The sequence below is a fragment of the Molossus molossus genome, unplaced genomic scaffold, assembly GCF_014108415.1.
Source record: "Molossus molossus isolate mMolMol1 unplaced genomic scaffold, mMolMol1.p scaffold_m16_p_17, whole genome shotgun sequence".
Taxonomy (NCBI): domain Eukaryota; kingdom Metazoa; phylum Chordata; class Mammalia; order Chiroptera; family Molossidae; genus Molossus; species Molossus molossus.
Window position 1 is genome coordinate 20,925,609 of NW_023425352.1, and position 21,765 is coordinate 20,947,373.

Consider the following 21,765-nt stretch of genomic DNA (forward strand, 5'->3'; position numbering starts at 1 on the left):
GGTGAAGGAGAGTGGTGGGGAGTGGGCAGGCTCAGCACCCTCACGGCCAAGTTAATCTCCCCACTGAGCCTCCTGCTCTCACTCTGCCACATCCCAATCTCTGATATTTCCAGCAGCCAGATGTGCATACAGGATGTGCCTCCCAATATCCTCACTGCTGGGAGAGAACCAGCCCCTCCTTCCACTCTCGCATCCCACCCCAAGATGCCAGAAGGGGATTCCAGATGAGAACTGTTCCGGGTTCCGCTCCCTGTCTGTCTTCCCAGTGCCTCCCCAAAGCCGCCAGGCCTGCGAGAATGAGGGAACGTGTCTCAGTCACATAAATCCACATGCCAGGCAGACATCACCCTTAGATCCCCTTACACAAATCCTTACACTCGCTCATGTGTACATGCGTGCATACACACAGCCACTGTGCAAGCCGAGTGGCAGACACAAGCACCAGGGAGCATTCTCTCCTGGGGACCCCCCCCCCCTGGGCTGCAAAGGCAGAAAACACTACCTTGGTCCCCGAAGGCAGCCAGGTGCATGTGGTGTACACACAGATCTGGAGAACCTCCGTGGGACCCACAAAAACACACCCATTTACCAAGTGCTTTTTACGCACCAGGTGGGCACTGAGATTCAGAAAGATGAAGGCACTGACCCAAAGTCACATGACTAGAGAGTGGAATGGGACTCAAACTCTCACTGAGAATACCACCCCTCTTCCCCTTCCTCTCCAGCCTTGCCTGGTCTCAGGTCTCCCATCTTCTGAAGTGCCCTGATGGCTCCATCTCATCTGCCTCCTCAGGCCACCTGCAGCTCCAACTGCCATGCGGTCCAGAGGCCCAGAGACTGTACCCCACACTCTTCCCTTTTACATACTGGCCAAGCAGCTGCTGGTACCCACTATGTGCCAGGCACTGGATGGTTTAAGAGTATACAGAGCCCTGGCCGGTCTGGCTCAGCGGTTAGAGCGTCGGCCTGCGGTCCAGAGAGACCCGGGTTCGGTTCCCGCTAAGGGCACGTACCTCGGTTGCAGTTTGCCCCCGGCCCTGGTTGGGTCGTGCGGGTGGCAGCCACTCGATGTGTCCCTTTCACGTTGATGTTTCTCTCTCTCTCTCTCTCTCTCTCTCTCTCCCTCCCTCCCTCCCACTCTATCTGAACAAAAAGTGGAACAATGTCCTCAGGTGATTAAAAAAAAAAAAAGAGTATACAGAGATGGACCAACCTGACCCCTGCCCTCCCAGAGCCCATAGGCACAAGTGGGATGTGGTGGGCGTGGGTACATATGGTCACAGACGCACCACCAGGGTCACCTTGCCTACCTCCGGAGCTGCTGCCAGGAGACAGGCGGCTCCTTCGGTGCTAATCCCGGGTCTCATACATCCATCTGGTGCCCTCTCCCCTGCTGCCTGCTTGAGAATTAAGGAGCCCAAGCAAAGTAGGAAGTCAGCTGCAGAAGGGACAAGGCCTGGTGTCCCCTCTGGGCCGCCCGCCATTTCCTTTTAGGTCACAGCAGCCACCTCTGTGACGGGACAGTGTGGGAACCAATCTCTCAGTTACCTGCTCCCCAGCATCTAGAGTCTGTTAGTCCAGAGACCAACCTGGGGGTGACATGTATGTCTGGGTGCATATGTGCATGTCATCCACTCTTCACATGAATCCCTCAGTTATCGGTCACTTCCTTGCCCTGGGGGGGGGGGGCACTGAAGGAGGAAGGGAAGGGAAGAAGAGGGGAAAGGAGAGGAGAGCTCCCAGGATTGCAGCTGCCTCCCTCCTTGCTCCTCCTACCCCACCCCATCCTGCCCTCAAGATGGGGGAGCAGCTCTGGAAATCTGCCCAATGAAAGAGATCAAGCATGTAAGTGCCAAAACCATTTTCCAAATGGAAATTAATTTCTCCCAAGGGTCCCCTGCCAGGCTGGTCTCAGAGGAGCCCGACTCCTCACCAGCAGCCCCACCGCGCGCACACACACACACACAACTCATGCAGAAGCAATGACAGCTACGGAATGACGAGGACATGTCACAGGCACAGAGTACCACAAATGTGGCTGCTCACACAAGGAAACGCAGACATGACAACATAAATCCCTAAACATTATGCAGATAAATACACATCACGTGGGTGCACACACACAGAGGCCTAACACAGAGATATGCAATCTGCAGACACCAGAAACACAGCCAAACACGTGCACAAACCCGCACACACAAACAATATGGGGTCACTCTCTGACATCTCCCCTCACCTCTCACTGCAACCCCAGCAATCCAAAATCTTCAGCTTGAAGCAAACCCAAACCCCGTGGCCCACAGTGAAACACAATCGGAAACTCTCTCACCATGTCCTCAGCAGTCAGGCTGCGGGCTGAGAGCACCCCAGGAAGGAACAAACCCCCTGCATCTCCCACTTCCCCCAACTCACCTCCCAGAAGGAAGGCGGTGAAACCAGAGCCAGTGGGACAGCCCATGCACAGGTATGGGTACACGCAGACGTGGGCGAGGACATGTATGCAGGGGTTCTGCGGGTACGGGCAAACACCTCTCCACATCCCCCAACTGCCGCCTCCTACTTGTGGTGATGGCAGGCTGAGGCAGGGGCCAGGGCCAGCCTATCGGGGACCCAGCCTAAGGATGGTGGTCCTGGCAATAGGGTGGGGGCCAAAGCAGATGGGACATTTGACTAGCACTCACCTAGGGCTACGCAGTCTGGATGCCCAACTCCGAGAGTTCTCAGCCCACCCAAGGAACCCTCCTGTCCCCAGGGCAGAGGAAAGGAACACGACCCTAGCCTCAGAATGCCTTTCCAAGCCTTTAGGTTTTCTGCATGTTCGGTCCTTACATTATTTCATGTAATCCTCACGATATTCCTATCGGGAAGGTACAGTTATTAACATCGACAGATGAGAAAACCGAGGCTCAGGAGACACTAGTCTTCACCTCAACACATCTATCTACTCTAGTGCATGAGCTCTTAACGGCCCTATGCCGTCTGATGAGGTCTTGGGGTCCCCACTTCCCTCTGAAGCATGTGCTCCCAGGCACCTGGAGGACAGTGTGCTGTGTCCTGAGCTATCTGAGGGCCTCTCTGTCCTTCCCAGGTTATGGGCTTGCCCAAGTCTGACTCCAGTGGAAAATGCCAGTCTGTCTCCGACCTTCTGCCAACTGGCCCCACTGGGGCCAGTGGGCGCTGAGAGGAGCCCCCGCCCCACAGACAGGCAGGGCCAGGCCCAGGTCAGCCCAGTCCGAGTCTCAGGCCAAGGCCAGGCCACTGGCACTGGCCCTGGCTGGCTCTGGATTACGTGTCTTGCAGGGCCTTCCATCTGTCACTTAGCCCTCCAGGCCCAGGACAAAATTCATTTCCTTTTAGGAGAGCCAATGATTTGCTTTTCCCATGTCTCCTTCCCTGACTTCTTATTTTTAATTAGAAATTACTCCCTCAAAGTCCAGAGCCTAGAAGCGGGAAGCCACCTGGTCACCGGTTTCAGCCACAGCTTCCCACTCCCTCTTCCTCCCTGGGCCTCGCCTGGTTTCTCAGTGCCCACGGGACTCAGCAGATGCAGGCCGCCCTGCTCCATCTGGGGGGAGGAGGGCACGGAAGGGAGCGTGGCAGGACTCCCCAAGGTCAGCGCACTGTTGTGGCACCAGCCAGTTTTATAGAAACCCTGGCTCCTGGGTCACAGTGATGACAAAACAAGTCCCGGGGAAGGCTGCCCCTCCTGGATCTGGTGGCACATCAGCCATGTTACTCCCCAGATCACAGTATTCAAGCCAGGTGGGTAAGGGGACAGGAGCTGGGGCGAGAAGCAGCCCTGTGAGTAGGGAGCCAACTGGCACTCCCGCCGTCCACCCCTTCACCTGTCTGACCATGGACAGGAGCCCCAGGGTCAGAAGTTCGTCCACCTCCCCAGTGGAGCACACACTTCAAGAACGGAGGTCAGGCAATGTGGGGAGCTGTCACCTGCACACTGTGTGCTTAGGACCAGCCGGCACAGGGACACTGCCACAGACACCTCCAATGCGCAGCTCTGAGCAAAGGCACGCACGTACACTCATGCGCACTGCGTGTGCCCACATATCCTCCACAGCTCCACTGAGGAACGCAGCACTGGCCTCCATGGCCCGCAACCCAGGACCCACAAACAGGTCCCCCCAGGTGTCAAATTATGCTTTGCCCCAGTCCTGGGAAAGGGGTTATGGCCACCCAGGACCTCACATCCCACTTGGGGGCTTGTCAGCACCCTGGGGAGATAAGAGGACAAGGAGACTTTGTGGGGAGACTGAGCTGCTTGACTTTCCACTGGTTGCCAGGGAAAGCCCCCCTCTTCCTGCCTTTCCCAGCCACCCTTGCATTCCTCTAACCCAGTTCCTGCCAGCCAAAAGAGCCCCCCAAGGAGTGAGGAGGCAGGGGGATGACCGTGCCTTCAAGCCCCAGTGCCTCTCAGCCCCAGCCTCCCCAGGTGGTCCCCAGGCTGGGAGTGGGCGGCCCCCCAGGCATCCACTGGGGCCTTACCGTGGAGAGTGTTCCGGGTGATCTGGCCCCCCATCACGGGCAGCAGGCAGCACGGCCACCTCCGTTTGGCTAGCTGGCCTCGTCACCAAGCCGCCGGGCTGCTAGTTCCCCTCCTCCTGCCCCTCTCCTCCCCTGCGGCTGGCAGAAGGCATGGCAGGGCTAAGCCTGCCCCTCCTGCGCCCCCAGGAGCTCCCTCCCGCACACAGCGCCTGTGAGGCCAGCCACAGGAGCACGCACACCCCTGTGGCCCGCTCACCACCCTGCTCACCGCTGCCTCCCAGCTCCCACCCACTCCCTGAGCCTCCCCCACCTCCCAGCGCTGGTACAGGCAATGGGATCTGTCATGTTTATTTACATAAGGAGGAGGAGACTGGAGGCTTCCTGAAATAGCCAGCTCCAGAAAGCGCTGGAGATGCCCCAGCCTGAGCACACACACACACATGCACACACACATGAACATTCCCCATCACATACCTCATCACACACTCTCTCTCTCTCTCTCTCACACACACACACACACACACACACACACACACACATCAATTAAGCAGGCCTTCAGCCGTTCACATGTCATTATGCACCTACTACATGCAGACATCAGGTGAGGCAATGATACCATGGGGAGCAAAACAGACACTGCCCCTGCCCTCCGGGGGCTTACAGTCTGGCGGGGGGAGCTTAGTAACACAAAGCTGACACTGCGTCTATCTTCTTCCAGGCTCTGTTGCAAGTGATTTAGGAGTATTAACTCCTTTCATCCCCATGGGCTGAATGATGAGGTCAGTATTGTTATTATTATCAGTAGGTACCATTATTATTATTATCTTACAAATGAAAACACTGAAATAAAGAGGTGACCTACCTAGAAGGTGGCAGGGCTGGGATGCAAAACCGGGCAGTCTGGCACCAGAATTCACACTTTTACCCTCACACCAAACTGTTGCTTTGATCATCAATATTCATAAACACACACCAACATATACAGACCGCACTGCCCATCTACACCACGTTACATGTACATACACACACACAGGCTCACGAGCACTCACAAACATTCACCACTGTGCACACTTAGCCACCTACTGCGCCCCAAACAGACACTCGCCTTGACACACACATATTGTGCAATGTACATACTCAACACGCACATTCCCACGGATCATGCAGTCTCTGGAGAAATCGTGAGATGCGGAACTCGGCACCCACGCTCAGGGGAGAGGGGAGGGTACAGACAGAGGCAGAGGGCAGTGGGGAGGCAGGCCCCTCTAGCTCTAGGCAAGCATGCTGGGAGCCCAAGGCACTGTCAAGAGAATGGCCCCCATGCACTGAGCGCTCACTGCGTACCAGGCACCGCGTGCACTATCTGGTTTACACTTCGGCAGCAGGGCTGCTGTTCCACTTACAGAAAAGGAGCTGGGGGCTCTGAGAGGCTCAGGAACTTGCCCAAGGTTTACCCAGCAGGTCAGAGCCGGACTCAAGCCCAGGCCTGTGGGACAATATCACAGTCACAGGACAGGGGCCTCTCCCGGGAAAACAGAATTGCTCCCCCTTCCCAGGCCCTGGCCAGCTCCCAGCCTCTGTCCTGTGGTTAGGGATCTGGGTTCCAAGAGAAAGAACTGGGTGGGGAAGAAAAAACAGTACGCGGAGGGGTGAGGGCTAGGAAGGAGCTGTGGGAAAGATGGGGGCTGCCCCCCATCAGACGGAACTCAGAAACCTGGACACGGTGAGGGGCTGTGCTGGGCCCTGAGCCCTCAGCTCAGGACCCTGCTGCCACCTCAGCCTGGTCTGGGGGACAGGAGAGGAGGGGAGAAGGGGAAGGGCATTCAGGCCTTATCTAGGGTCACCAGCCAGAGGACTGGGCAGGGCCTGGGTGGGAATGCCCACAAACCGAGGGTGCCAATCCACCTCACAGACCAGGAGTGTGCCTGACACTTCTCCCTGGGAAAAGCAGGGACACACAAGGCTGCCCCTTTCTACAGGCACATGATGGCTCATGACTGCACAAAGCCACGTGGACATGTACACACATGCTCCGTGACATATTCCTCTGGGGGAAAGAGGTTAAGTCAGTTTGGCCAAGAGGAAATAACCCAAACTCCTTTTGTGGGGTAAATAATCATAACAATAGCACACAAGACCTGCCTATGTGCCAGGCAGGTCTAAGCACATTATGCATATTAACTTGTTCAATCCCCACGACAACCCTAAGAAACAGGTTGCTTTTATGCCCATTCTATAGATAAGGAAACTGAGGCAAAAAGAGGCTGCTCTAGAGGCTGTTCTTACAGTAGCAGAGTCACCCACCCCCTAATCCTGCCTGCCTTTTTTTGTTTTGTTATGTTTTGTTTTGTTTCGTTTCGTTAATCCTCACGCAAGGGTATTTGAAAAAAAATTTTTTTTTTCTGCATTGATTTTGAGAGAGGAAGTGAGAGATAGAAACATCGATGAGAGAAAACATTGATTGGCTGCCTCCTGCATGCCCCCCACTGGGGACCAGGCCCACAACCTGGGCATGTGCCCTGACCAGGAATCAAACTGTGACCTCTCAGTCCATGGGGCGATGCTCAGTGCACTGAGCCACACTGGCTGGGCTCGAGAGAAATTTTCTGATGGCTAGCCAAGGTGGGTTGGAGACACACCATTTGGGCCTCGAAGAGAGGGTGAAGAACCTGGCCTTTTTCTGAGAGTGATGGGGAACCCCTGACAGGTTTCAGCAGGAAGCCAAGACGACCAGACTGCATTTCTAAAAGGTCCCCATGCCGTCTGGTGTGGAGAATGCACGGGAGGAGGCAAAGGCACCAGGGCAGACAGCAGTGGCATCCAGCAGGGTTGGGCCTATACTGACTTGCCCATGCTCTCCTTGGGCCTAGTGTCTACACAGGGCAGGGCTCAGAAAGTATCTCACACATGGAACTGGTAGCACAGAATGTTCCAGAAACAGGACTGGGGGGAAGTAACCAAGCAGGGACGGGGCAGGGTGAGGGCTCAGCAAACTGACAGTCCTTCAGGTGGGCACACCTCTGGCCACTTGAGTGAGAATGGAGTAGGGGACTGGATGCAGCCTGGGAAGCCCCTGGGCCTTCAGACCACACTGTCAGCAGACTTCCTTAAGTTCTATTTTAGCAGCAGGGTTTAGCAGCAGACTTCCTTAAGTTCTATTTTCCATAAGCCATTTCCCCAATTTATTTTTTCCTCTTTATTATTTTTAGAGAGAGAGGAAGGGAGAGAGACAGAAACATTAATGAGAGACCATCAACTGGCTGCCTCCTGCATGCCCCCCACTGGGGATCAGGCCCACAACCTAGGCACATGCTCTGACCGGGAATTGAACCAGCAACCTCTTGGTGCGTGGGTCGACTCTCAATCACTGAGCCACATTGGCTGGGCAGCCACTTCCCCCATGTAAATAGGAAATAGCAATGTCCTATGTCTGAGGGCCGCGCCATCATCCCCCCAGAGCAGTGTCTAGGCTCTACAGATGATGTGGCAGCCAGCACTGCATCCCCTCTCTGTTTTATTGCGGCATCACATAAAATTTCATTTGGCCAAAGAATTCTGTCACCTCCATCATTCACTCATTCACTCCTTGAGCATTCACTGAGTACAACTCTGGGCCCCCTTGCGAGCAAGACCCAGCTTCCACCCTTCAGGAGCCAAGCGGGAGCCCTGCTGGGACCAAGGCACAAGGCGCCTTCCGCACTGGCTGGCTCATCCCAGGGTTCCGTTCTGTGGGAAAGGAAAAGGATGGAAGGACACGGAAGAGGATGTGAAAGGATGGAAACGATGTGAGAGAGGAGTGGAGAACCTATATAGGGAAGTCTGCAGGAGAAGCTGTACATGCCACCATTTACTGAACACTTAACTGTGTGCCAGGAGCCATGCTAACTATTTCACACACGTAATCTCACCCAGTCCCACAACATCCCTGCAGGATGATAATCATCCCATCATGCAGGCTACAAAACTGGGGCTCAGAGAGGTTACAATGAAAGCAAGACAAGCCAGAGCCCAATCCAAGACCTGTCTGACATTCAAACTCACACCCTACAAGGGGTGGGGAACATCTGGCCCGTGGGCCGTAGAAGGCCCGCAAAATCAGTACCAGCTAACATCTCACGCCTCACCAAATTAGCCTGACCGAATATAGCAGGCTAATTTTCAAGTTGATAATTTTATATGGCCTGTGAATGACATTATAAATATCCAAATGGCCCTTGGCAGAAAAGAGGTTCCTCATCCTTGCAGGGCAGGAGATTTCTTGCTTGGAGAAGAGAAGACAAGGAGATAATGGACCTTCCTTTCAAGGAATCAGAAGGGTTCTGTGTAAAACAGAGCCTACTAGTTTGCCAGGGGACAGAGGGTGACATCCCAGGGATGGAGTTTAAATGGAGGCAGGGGAGACTGGCCTGGACTAAGACTACACTTCCTGTCCACTCATTGGTGGCCATCCTGGAAATCCTGCAGAAAGTAGACCATCCTTGAGCTGTGTGGAGACAGTAATACCTCGAAGCCTATAGGCAGAAAGTGGGGCTGGGTACTGCCCTGGGGAACACTTGGTCTGACAGAAATCCTGCCAGGCTTTAGGGAAAAACTCCTTACTGGAAATCCCCTGTTGCACCTGCTCTCTGGCCCCATCCAGGGAGCCTCTGCCTCCGGGGCTCTCTGAACCGTAGAGCTCCCAAGACCCTCCCACTACCAGGACCCTCCTCTTCCCACCATCCCCCATCTCCTGACCCCTTTCTCTCTAGGGGACCACCAAAGTCTTCCTGGTGGGCTACCCAGCTCAACTCTCCCCTCACCAAGTCCTTTCTCATCCATGTCCCCCAAGGCCCAGCCCCTGCCGCCCCAGGCTGAGCCTACCTTCTTAGAGCTTAGCCTGGAGCAGACCCAGCAACAGCAAAACAGAACTCGAAACAAGTTCACTGGACAATAGAAACCACTGGAATCAGAGACTCCAAGATCTCTGAGGGAAAGGAGCCTCCAAGGAGCACTGGGCCCAGCCACTGCCTTCTGGCAGCCGAGAAGTAACGTGGCCATTTTACACCTGTCACGAAGAAGCCCTCGTAAGTTGTAGACTTTCCCACAGTTGCATAAGGAGGATAAGGAGGACTTGACTGGTTCAAGTTTAATGACTTCTGGTGCTTAGCATGACATACAGGTCAGAGCATCAGAAGACACGGAAGACAAGACCGGACAAGGAGAGGGGACAACTTCTTTAAGGCAGGCAGAGGGGACGGGGATCTGGAGCAGTCCACACAGGGAGGGCAGGGCGGGGAGGCGGCCCTGCTGGCGAGGAGCTGGGAGAGCGCTCCTGGTTGCTGTCATGTCTTTTTCATCAAGAACAAGGGCTAATTTGATTGAGCTGATGAGTCACATGGCATCTGGGGCTTACGGCTGACCTGCCAGGACCATCCTCCCTGCCCTATTAGACTGGGCCTAGCGCTGGAGAATGAGGAGCAGGGAGCCCACCCTCCAGAGCCTCCTCTCATGCCCAGACCAGGGTAAGAGTGGAGGCTGCTACCGAGAGTCTGGAAGAGAGGGAGATGTGCATGGAGATGAAGACAAAGACACAGAGCGTGCGCTGTGAGCTGCAGGGAAACTGGAGCCAGGAGCCCACAGGGCGTCCTCTGGGGCTGGGACAGGTGCCCCAGCAGTGACAGCTGCCAGCCGCCCAGGATGACGGGAACACAACAGGTGCAGAGGCGGGGGTGGAGACTGAAAGGGAATCTGAGAACACAGCCTGGAGCTGGGTGCCCCTCCCAGGCTGTGGGACCCGTGCCAAGCAGCCCTTTCTCGGACCCTCAGAGACACACACACCTACTCCTGTACCCCAGGTTTCGGCCTCAGAGCCATCCTGGTCAGTCTGGACCACGCAGGGGTCACCATCCACGCCAGGCAGAAAGGACAGAACGAGGAAGAAACCAGGTTTCGATTCCCAGGACAGAGTGTGCCAGATGGAGCCCACACCCACAGAGCCCCCAGCTGGAAGCAAACATTTGCCTGTGATAAGATCTCTGTCTCCAGCCAGGAAGGCTGGTGGATGTGCCCACCCCACCCTGGTGGAGCTTGGGAGCTCTGGTCTTGAGGTCAGACAGGCAAGATCTACTGCCACATGACTGGGCAAGCTTCTCCGTGCTTGGCTGAACAAGTAATAGTAACTACTGCTGTCGATGTTGTTGTCCAGAGACCCAGAGGGCTTGGGAATCCAGGCAAACCCGAGAGGAGCTAAGATCCCTGCCCCAACCTCAGAGAGAAGTGACTTAGGACCCAGGATATGAGTATAGCGCCCGGTGTAAATGTCGCACCAAGGAGAAGGGCGGGGCCAGCTTTAAGAGCTGATGGCCCTCTCACCACCGTGTTTCCACTGCACCAGTCACTGTTCTAGGCTGTGCACGTACTATCGTGTGTGCCTTACGTGCAATGCCATTCCAGGACGCTGGGTAACAGTAGCTTCTTCCAAGTAAGCAGATTAAGCATCGCCCCTTGTCCCCTGGTTAGTGCTCTGTTTTTGTTTGGGGGTAGACTGAATTTTAAACTTGAAGCCAGCCCTTGTCTCAACAGTCGCAAGTGATAAATGACCTGAATTATAACCTTGCTGAGGACGTCAGGCAGGGTAGACAATGAGATGTTAGGGGGGAGCTGAGGGAGAGAGATGAGGAGACCCAGGGTGATGCAGGGGACAGGACATGTGCTGGAACAAGACATGGGCCTCATCCACTGTCCCTCGGAGATGAGGGAACATACTCAACTGATCCTGCTGGGCCTGCCTGGATTCTGAGAAAAGGGGCAGCTGAGAGCAGGTTAAATCTCTCCTCTGCAGGCAGAGACCACCCTCCCGCAACACACACACACACACGCACACACACACACACACACACACACACACCTTCCGGCTCCACAGCTCAGCCAGGACTCCTGGTGCTCACCCCTTCTGGTGCCGACTCCAGCCAGCTGAAATTACCCCCAGTCTGGGAGCCCCCTCCCTCTGAGGAGTCAGCTTTCTCGGGCTCCCCTGCTTCCTTCCCCTCCCAGGTCTGGCTTACTGAGGGATGCAGAGCCCAGGGCAGCTGACTTGACTCCCACCTCTGCTCCCTGGCCCTGCCTCCTGCCCCCTGCTGGAGCCTCTCACTCCAACACTCAGGCTCAGACACTGGGCAGCAGGCACACAAGAGGGCGAGGGTGCAACTGCCTGGAAGGCCAGGCCCTAGGGCTGGGGCACTCCCAGGAGGGCTGCTGGCAGCCACACCCCAGTGAAGCGACACCACCCCCTGCTACGCACGGCCAGCTTTCCAGTGTGTCTACACACGGCGCTGGTGTTGGGTAAGAGCGGGCCCCGAGGCACCTGCCGGGGTTCAAATCCGGTTCCAACACCTCGTCTGTGTCTATTTCCTCTTCTGAAAAATGGGGTTGATGACAACAGTGCCTAACTCAGGGTTGCAGGGGGTAGAGCGAGTCCACGCGTGAAGTGTGCTCAGTGCGAGGCGCACAGCAGTGCTGGTGAGGAGACAGTCCTGAACTTGAGACAGAGGCCCTGGCAGCTTCCGAGCTCCAGGAGCCGGAGCTTCCCCGTGCTCCTGTCCAGAGGCCACGGGGGTTAATACAGGGGGGCGCCAGCTACCACAGGCCCTGACACACAAACCTACAGGAGCTCTAAAAAGAGAAAGGGGATGGCAGGGCACTCAGTTTGACTCTGAAACAGGAGCTTCTGTTCTCACAGAGCAAAAGTGATTGACTGACCTGCGGTCCAACCACTGAACTACGCCAGTTCTGTGCCCACCACCAGGGGCCATGACCTGCAGCACAGTGAACACTGGCTGTGCTGGCTGCAGTCGAGGGTAGACCCCCCAGGCACAGAGGCACCCGTGAGTACTGGGGTCCCCCATTCAGGGCCTCTCAGGAAAGGCCAGTGGCTTTCATGACCACTGAGCTGATGGAGGAACTCTGTCCCCTGCCACTACCCCACCAGCCCTAGGTCCAGACTGATCCCAACCCCAGACAATCGCACCTCACATCTTCAGGAAGCCCCACAAACAGAGGCTCTTAGTCCCTAAGGCCTGGGGACCATGAGCATGTGGCTGGCTCAGCGGTGGCCTCCTCTCCCTCTGGAGCCAGAACTCAGGTGTGGCTGACTGAAGGTGGCTGTTGGGACTGTGATCCTCCTGCCCAAAGGACAGCCCAAGCAGGGCGGCCACACAGGGTGGGTAACTGCAGTGACAGAAAACCCATTTTCCTCCCTGCAGTTGTCCCACCTCCAAATGTGCATGTTCATCTATTGCTCCCACTTTCCTTTCTTCTCCCTCCAGTAACAAATCTCAGGCTCGTCCCCAACAACGCCATATCCTTTGGGACAACTCTCTCCTTTCTTTGCTTACTTCAGCTGCTGGGGCTCAGGGTCAGGCAAGCTGCCAAAGACCCCAGCAATGCACAGGGTGGACTCTCCAATATCAAAGTTCAGAGGACAAAGCCTTCCCTGCAGTCAGGACTCCTGGGTCCCAGGCAGGTCCTGTGGCTTGTGGTCAAACTCAACCAAGGTATGGGAAGGTCTGTGGGGGCCTGTTTGGGTTTGGAGAGACTCAGGAAGGGCAGTTTCTTTTAGTGTCTTCATAAGTTCCTCCGTCCTGGAGGGAAGCGGGAGGTGGTTAGGGCTCCAGGAAGTGGGTTAATGCAGCTCCTGTGTCGGAGCAGGTATAGGCAAATAGAAGCAGGAATTTCTCCCCAGAGCACCCCTTTCCTGTCTACAACAAATGCCCCGCCCCTCACAACCTCAGCCCTGCTCAAACAAACTTACTTCTGCCAGAGGACAGCTCTGTTCTCAGCACCAATTAAGGGAGGTGGGCTACATTAGCCTTTGTGTGGGGGTCTCCTGTTCCTAGTCATAAGCCACTTCCATAATTTGCTGTGTGACCTTGAGCAAGTCATTTTCCTCTATGGGCCACAGTTCTCACATCTGTAAAGTGGAGGCACTGGACTCATGCGTCTTTAGCTCTGAACCAGAAGCTCCCTCAATCGGGGATGTGAGGGGAATCCTGTGGAGAGAGGCAATCAAGAATTTCTGCACTGCCTGACCAGTGTGGCTCTGTGGTTGGGCATCAACCCATGCACCAGAGGTGGCCAGTTCAATTCCTGGTCAGGACACTTGCCCAGGTTATGGGCTTGATCCCCAGTGGGGGGCATGCAGGAGGCAGTCAATCGATGTTCTCTCTCATCAATGTTTGTATCTCTCTCTCCCTCTCCCTTCCTCTCTCCCTCTCCCTTCCTCTCTAAAAATCAATAAAGAAAAAAAAAAAAAAAAAAAAGAGTTCCTACACTGTCTGAAGCAGCAGACTCTTCCTCTCGCCCCCTGTCCACCAAGGTCCAGGGGAAAACCAAAGATGAGCCTACTCACTATGAGCTGGGTGTCACTGCTTCTCAGTCCTCTTCCTGATACCACCCAAAATGGAAATTGCCCCAGGATTCCTCAGCCTGGCTTATACGTTGAATGCTACCAGCCAGAAGTCTGGTGTCAGCCTGGATTCCCTCATCCGAGCAGCCCTTCTCAGATGCATCCCCTGGCTACTCCCACAGTTCAGGCCACAGCATCATCCTGATCTGGACAATTCTTCCAACAGTCTTTGGCCTCCCGTCCCCCTTCCTCAGGGCTGCCAGGCTGGCCTGTCTGCCTGACAAATCCAGCAGGGTCACTGCCCAGCTCAGATATCCTCTGGGGAGCATTTAAGGTCTCCTGTGAGCTGACCTAGCCCATGTGTCTGGCCTCACCTCCGTCCCCAAGTACCTACACTACATGCCCACATCGCACATGTCCACGACTCTCTGAACACTGTTCCTCTATCTGGAATGCCCTCCCCCTACACTGGTCACCGAAAACTTCTACCTCACCTTCACTGCTTAACTCAGAGGCATTTTTCTGGGGTCACTGCAATGCCCCCAAACAGACTAGACCTTCCTTCCCCAAGGCATGTCCAACCCTTTGTGCAGCCCAGCCCTGCAGTGACTTACCGAGGGCAGACGATGTCTTTTTAGCTCTGGATCCTCAGCACCTACCACGGTGGGCACTGGGTAGTGCTCAAAGCATGTGTGTGTGTGTGTGAATGTGTGTGTGTGTGTGTGTGTGTATTTTTTTTTTATCCTCACCCGAGGACATTTTTCCATTTTTTGTTCACATAGAGTGGGAGGGAGAGAGAGGAAGAGAGAGAGAGAGAGAAAAACATCGATGTGAAAGGGACACATCAAGTGGCTGCCACCCGCACGACCCAACCAGGGCCAAAGACAAACTGCAAACAAGGTATGTGCCCTTAGCAGGAATCGAACCCGGGTCTCTTTGGACCATAGGCCGACACTCTAACCACTAAGCAAAACCGGCCAGGGTTCAAAGCATATTTTATGAAGGAAGCAAGAAAATGAGCTCTGGCCGGTTTGCCTCGGCGGTTAGAGCATTGGCCCACAGACTAGAGTCGCAGTTTCGATTTCGGTCAAGGGCACGTACCTTGGTTGTGGTTCAGTCCCTGGCCCTGGTCGGGTCATGCAGGAGGCAACCAATCAATGTGTCTCTCTCACATCGATGTTTCTCTCTCTCTCTCTCCCCCTCCCTACATCCCTCCCACTCTATTTGAAGATAAACAGGAAAAAAAAAATATCCTCGGGTGAGGATTAAAAAAAATAGAAGAAAATAAAAAGAAAAGAAGAGAGGAGGTGGGAGGAAAAGAGGCAAGAGCTGACGATGGGTGGTCTTTACTTGGCCCCCATCTGCCCCTTCTCCAGGCTCCAGGCTTCAGACCCAAGGCATGTCCCAACCACGATGCGTCAGGTCCCCGTGGACCCAGTGGTACCCAAAGGCAACAGACTGCCTCACCCATGACCTCACAGCCCCCCTGAGTGGCTCTCCTTGTTCCCCTGGTACTGCTGCCAGCGCCAGCCAATGCTCACTCAGGTAGAAACGGCCAAGAAGCCAAGCAGCCAGGTGTATCCTGGAACACAGAGGAACTACAGCCTTATCTGACCATCTTCCGTGGAGTCAATGGGAGAGAATCCACCAGCCCCCAACAGTGCTGGATGACAAGGAGGAAATGCTAGAAACACAGGCCAGTTTCCTCCCCTCTCCGGGATTAAGGCAGCAGGGGAAAGAACCCCTCCAACTCATCTACATAAGCCATTTAGAGCAGTACATTCAAACTCACATCATCCAAGAAGAAAATGGCCCACTGCAATTGCCTGTGGCTTCCGAGTCTGTCGTTTTTCCTTCTCTTTCATTTTTTATTTTAATGGCATGAAGTTGTGCTCAAGAGAAATCTCTACTCTGGCTGCTCCTGGCAGCACAGAAGCTAAATTTCCCCTCCAAATTGAAGGATGATGAGCAACTATCCTTCAGGTGCCAATGATTTATAGTTTGCAAAGTCTACAAGCATCCGAGAGCTCATTCAGTCTCCCCAGAAACTGCAGGGGGGAGCTATTGCCAGCCCCCACTTACAGATGAGAAAACCAAGACTCAAAGAGGTGAAGTGACTTGCCAACACCACACAAAACTAGTAAGTAACAGTAATGGACAGGTGGCTGACTCCCCAGCATCTGTTCTACTCCAAGACGATTGCGGTCCTCTACCTTGGCTGCACATGAGATCACCTAAAAGGTTATAAAACTACAGATGCCCAGGTCCCCTCCAGACCAATTAACACGGAAACTCCGGGGCAGGAGGCAGGCCTGGGTGCTTCTGGTGGTTCTCCAGGTGGTTCTAGTGTCCAGGCAGGGCTGCCATCCTCTGATAGAACTCTACCACAAAGCTTCTGTTCCCCTAGCCGGTGATTGAGTCAACAATGGCCATGTGACCCCTTCTGGCCAGGGAAGCACAGTGGGAAATCAGCAGAGACCCCTCGGAGAAACCTTTCCTCGTTCCTGAGAAAAGCACGAGAAAGGCTGTTCTTCCTGTAGATACCGCTGTGTCCGGTTGTGATTCCATGTCACTACCAGTCCAGAAGAGAGCCAACCCATGGTGGCAGAGCAGAGAAAGTACCCCAACCTTGACCTTATCTTAGAGCCCTCACTCAACCAACCCTGAGATTCGCCCACCCCTTTGCTTCCTGTGATCTAAGGTAGTACAGCTCCTCATTGTTTGAGTCAGTCCAAGGCAGCATTTGTTACCTGCAATGACAGCCCTGAGACGGCAGCAGTCACCGTCCTCACATCCCCACCCAGCTTGTCTCCCTTAGATCTTCCACCACGGGGAGCAGAGCTGACTAGAGGGCCCCAGCTCTGGAGCTCTCAGATCTATCCCAGTGTTTGCCTCAATGCCATGCTTCCCACAGCTGCTTCTAGCCCATGACTGGGTGGGGCAGGGATACTGGCACACCCACTCCTGGGGGACATGAGACTCCTCTGACCAGCAACTGGGGCTTGGGCTTGGGGACTCCCCAAAGGCCTTATGGAACTTTCCTTAGAATTGCACTGTAGTCTGAAATGATTGACACCGCTTCTGCCCAATGAACACTGAAGCTGCAGTACCAACTCCACCCACTTCCACAGAGGTTCTTCAATGACAAAGCCTCCCCCAGACTTCCTTTCCTTTACCCCCAATGGAATATTTAACATGAGAAATACATTTTACACATAAACAACCCTCCATCAACAAGAAGTGAGTCCTCTCAGACTGTTACAATAATGAAAATGATTATTATTCACAATAATAACATGAAGAGGGCAATAAAGACAATAAAGGTCAAGATGGTTGTGATGATGGAGAAAACAGTAGTAATGATAATGATAAGTATGAAAAGTAGAGATAAAAAATATTCTAACACTATAATCTCAATTATATAAATATATGTGCAGTAGAAAAGACTTCTTCTTGACCCATTTCTGTATTAACCAAATTCCTTTAGAAATTGCATTTGGTTGCTAGTAACAAATACCAGAAATAACACAGATTTTTAAACACATAAGGTGTTTTCTCTCACGTAGGAGAAATCTGTGGAGCTCTGCAATCATCAGGGATCCAGGCTTCTTTTATCTTTTTACTCCACCATTCCACATGACACTTTGAGATTGCTTCATGATCCAAGACAGCTGCTGAAGCTCCAGCCACATTGTCCACATTCCAGGCAGGAAGCAAGAGGAGCATAGAAAACCAAAATCAAAGCACTTCCAGCTAGCTGCCCCTCTTTAAAGGAGCCTTATGTGAACTGTACTCAACAATTCTAATTTACGCTTCAATGGCCAGAATATAGTCATATAGCTACACCAAGCTGCAAGGGAAGCTGGAATATGTAGCTTTTTCATTGGACACATAGCCACTTCAAATAAAGACAGGGTCCTCATCCATAATGATAAGTTCCATTCCTTCTGGGAAACATTATGACTGATACCCACACCATATAGAATCTTCAAAACTGATGGGGTCGTTCCCACTGTCCCCACATACCCTTCTGCTCCTTCCAGCTGAACTGTATGCTCGCTCCATATGAGAAATTGCCCCTTAACTTGCCTATGACTGGTTGGTATTCCAGAAGACTATGTAATTTATTTAACTATTACACATAAAACATCAAAAATCTTTTTTAAAAGAATGAAAAGCCCTGGCCGGTTTGGCTCAGCGGTTAGAGCGTCAGCCTGCGGTCCTGAGAGACCCTGGTTCGGTTCCCGCTAAGGGCGCGTACCTCGGTTGCAGTTTGTCCCCGGCCCTGGTTGGTCGTGAGGGTGGCAGCCACTCGATGTGTCCCTTTCACATCGATGTTTCTCTCTCTCTCTCTGTTCCTCTCTCTCCCTCCCGTTCTACCTGAACAAAAAAAATAAAAAATAAAAAAATAAAAAAAGAATGAAAAGACAAGCCACGGGACAGGAGAAAATCACTGCAAAGTACATATCTAATAGAGAATCCAGAATATATAAAGAATTCTCAAAACTCAAAAAAAAAAAAAAGACCAAATAACTTAATAAAAAATGAGCCAATGAGAAAGAAGGAAATCCTGCCATTTGCGACAAGTTGGATGAATCTTGAAGGCATTATGCTAAGTGAAATAAGTCAGGCAGAGAAAGGCAAATACAATGTGGTATTACTTATATATGGAATCTAAAATAGTCATACTCAAGAGTAGAGTGCTGGTTACAGGGGTTGAAGGTCAGGAGGAATAGGGAGATATTGGTCAAAGAATATAAACTTCCAGCTATAAGATTAAAAAGTTTGGGGATCTAATGTACAGCATGGTGAGTATAGTTAACAATACTGCATCATATAGCTGAATGTTGCTAAGAGAGTAGATCTTAAATGTTCACACTACAAAAAAAGAAATGGTAACTGTGTGACAGGATGGAGGTGATAGCTAATGATGGTAGTAATCATTTTACAATATATAAATGTATCAAATCAATACATCCTACGTCCTAAACTCACACAATGGTGTGTGTCAATTATATCTCAATAAAGCTAGAAAAAATTAATCGGCAAAAATTTCAACAGACATTTCACCAAGTAGATACACAGATGAAAAATAAGCACATAGCCCTGGCCAGTTTGGCTCAGCGGTTAGAGTGTCAGCCCATGGACCAGATAGTCCACGGACCAGGTTTGGTTCCCGCTAAGGGCATGTACCTCCGTTGCAGTTTGTCCCCGGCCCCAGTTGGGGTGGTGTGGGTGGCAACCACTCAATGTGTCTCTCTCACGTCGATGTTTCTCTCTCTCTCTTCCTCCCTTTCTCCCTCCTGCTCTATCTGAAGATAAATGCAAAAAAATGTCCTCAGGTGAGGATAAAAGAAAAGAAAAATAGCACATAACAAATGCTCAGTATCATTAGTCATTAGGGAAATGCAAATGAAAACTATGATGAAGTACCACTACACATCTATTAAAATGGTCAAAATTAAAATGACTCACCATACCAAGTGTGGTGAGAATGTGGAGAAATTAGAACTCTCATTTTCTACTAGTGAAAATGTAAGCTGTTACAACCACTTTAGAAAAGTTTGGCAGTTTCTTTAAAAATTAAACATGTCAGCCCTGGCAGGTTTGACTCAGCGGTTAGAGCATCGGCCTGCGGTCCGGAGAGACCCAGGTTCGGTTCCCGCTAAGGGCACGTGCCTCAGTTGCAGTTTGTCCCCGGCCCTGGTTGGTCGTGCGGGTGGCAGCCACTCGATGTGTCCCTTTTACATCGATGTTTCTGTCTCTCTCTCTCTCCCTCCTGCTCTATCTGAACAAAGAATGAAAATGTGTCCTCGGGTGAGGATTAAAAAAAAAAAAAATTAAATATGTCCCTACCATATGGTCCAGTCATTTCATTTCTAAGTATTTACCCATGAGAAAAGGAAATCCATGTCTATCCATCGACTTGTATACAAATGTTCTTAGCAACTTCATTTGTAAAGCGCAAAACTGAAAACAACCTAAATGTCCATCAACAAGTGAACAGATAAACAAATTGTATATCTATATCATGGAATACCACTAAGCAATAAAAAGAAATGAACTATTAATACACATTACAATATGAATGAATCTTAAAGTAAGTATACTGAGGGGAAGAAGCCAGAGGACAAGAGAGAGTATATTCAGCACAATTCCATTTATATAGAACTCTAAAACTGCACGTTAATCTACCGTGACAGAAAGCAGATCAATGAGTACTTGAGTGTGGGGGTGGGGAAGGAGGAATGGGAGAGAGCGATTCCTAAAGGCAAAAGGAAATTTTTGACAGTGATGGAGATATTCACTAACCTGATGGTTTCACAAATGGATACATAAGTCAAAACACTTCAAATGTACATTATAAACTGTGCCATATAGTGTATGTCAATTATACTTTGACAAAGCTGTTTTTAAAAAAGATATTAAATACGGGTTTGAGAGGAGGGAATAGAGAAAGAAAATTGTTTCTGTAAAAATCAAGTTGAATTGGTTCTTCAAAAAAAAAAAAATAGAATTACCATGTGATCCAACAATTCCACTTTTGGGTATGTACCCAAAAGAATTGAAGGCAAGGTCTCAGATATTTGTACACCTATATTCATAGCAACAGGATTCACAATAGCCAAAAGGTAGAAACAACACAAGTGTCCATCAAAAGGTGAGTGGATAAACAGAATGTGGTATATACATACAATGGAATATTATTCAACTTTACAAAGGAAGAACATTCCTTTTTAAAAATATATTTTTAGAGAGAGGAAGGGAGAGGGAGAGAGAAACATCAATGTGCGAGAAACATCGGTGTGAGAGAAATATCAATCAGCTGCCTCCTGCACATCCCCTACTGGGGATCAAGCCTGAAATCTGGGAATGTGCCCTGACCAGGAATTGAACCAGTGACCTCTTGGTGCATGGATCAATGCTCAACCACTGAGCCATACTGGTTGGGCAGGAAGAACATTCTGATACGTGCTATAGCATAGATGAACCTTGAGGACATTATGCTAAGTGAAATAAGCCGATCACAAACGGATGAACACTGTATGATTCCACTTACAAGGTACCGAGAGTACTCAGATCCACTGAGACAGGGAGTGGAATAGGGACTGCCAAGGCTGGAAGCAGGAGGAACGAAGAGTTACTGTTTAACAGGTACAGAGTTTCAGTTCGAGAAAATGAAAAAGGCTCTGGAGATGGAGGGGAAGTGATGGTTGCAAAACAACGTGAACGTACTGTACTTAACACCATTAAACTGTACATCTAAAAATGGTTAAGATGGCAAATTTCATGTTAAGTGTACTTTACCACAATTATTTAAAAAATAAAAACAAACTATGTTGAATGCTTTGGAGAGGCCACTAAAGGCTGGTCCCCAGCCCCCCAAAAAGCTGTCAAATTACATGGAGCAAGACAACTGTGAAATGCTACTCAAAAAAAAGAAATTAAGAAAACAATCCCATTTTATAATGTCATCAAAAAAAATTAAATATTTAAGGATAAATTTAACCAAGGAGGTGAGAGATCTGTACACTAAGAACTATAAAATACAATGAAATAAATTGAAGAAGACACACATAAATGAAAAGATAGCTTGTATTTGTGGATTGGAAGAACTAGTATTGTTAAAATGTTCATGCTACCCAAAGCAATTTACAGATTTAATACAATCCCTATCAAAGGCATTTTTCACAGAAACAGGAAAACAATCCTAAAATGTATATGGTCTTCAAAAAACTCTGAAAAGCCAAAGCAATCTTGAGGAAGAAAACAAATGCTGGAGGCATCACACTGCTTTATTTCAAACTATAACAAAGCTATAATACTCAAAACAGTATGTTATTAGCACAGAAACAGACATACAGACCAATGGAACAGAACAC

The 21,765-nt window shown here is 51.2% G+C and overlaps 1 protein-coding gene across 2 annotated transcripts in view; it reads right to left on the reverse strand.

Annotated features, from left to right (window-relative positions):
• NEURL1 (neuralized E3 ubiquitin protein ligase 1) overlaps positions 1-21,765 on the reverse strand; it is an 83,059-nt gene that overhangs the window by 28,573 nt on the left and 32,721 nt on the right. The window contains exon 1 of one of the 2 annotated variants that reach the window (XM_036265959.1): positions 4,501-4,692. The exons of the other annotated variant lie outside the window; for it this stretch is intronic. Coding sequence (XP_036121852.1) covers positions 4,501-4,534 — 34 coding nt within the window. The 5' untranslated portion in view covers positions 4,535-4,692. Of the gene's footprint in view, positions 1-4,500; positions 4,693-21,765 lie in introns of those variants that run through there. 2 annotated transcript variants of the gene reach the window in all.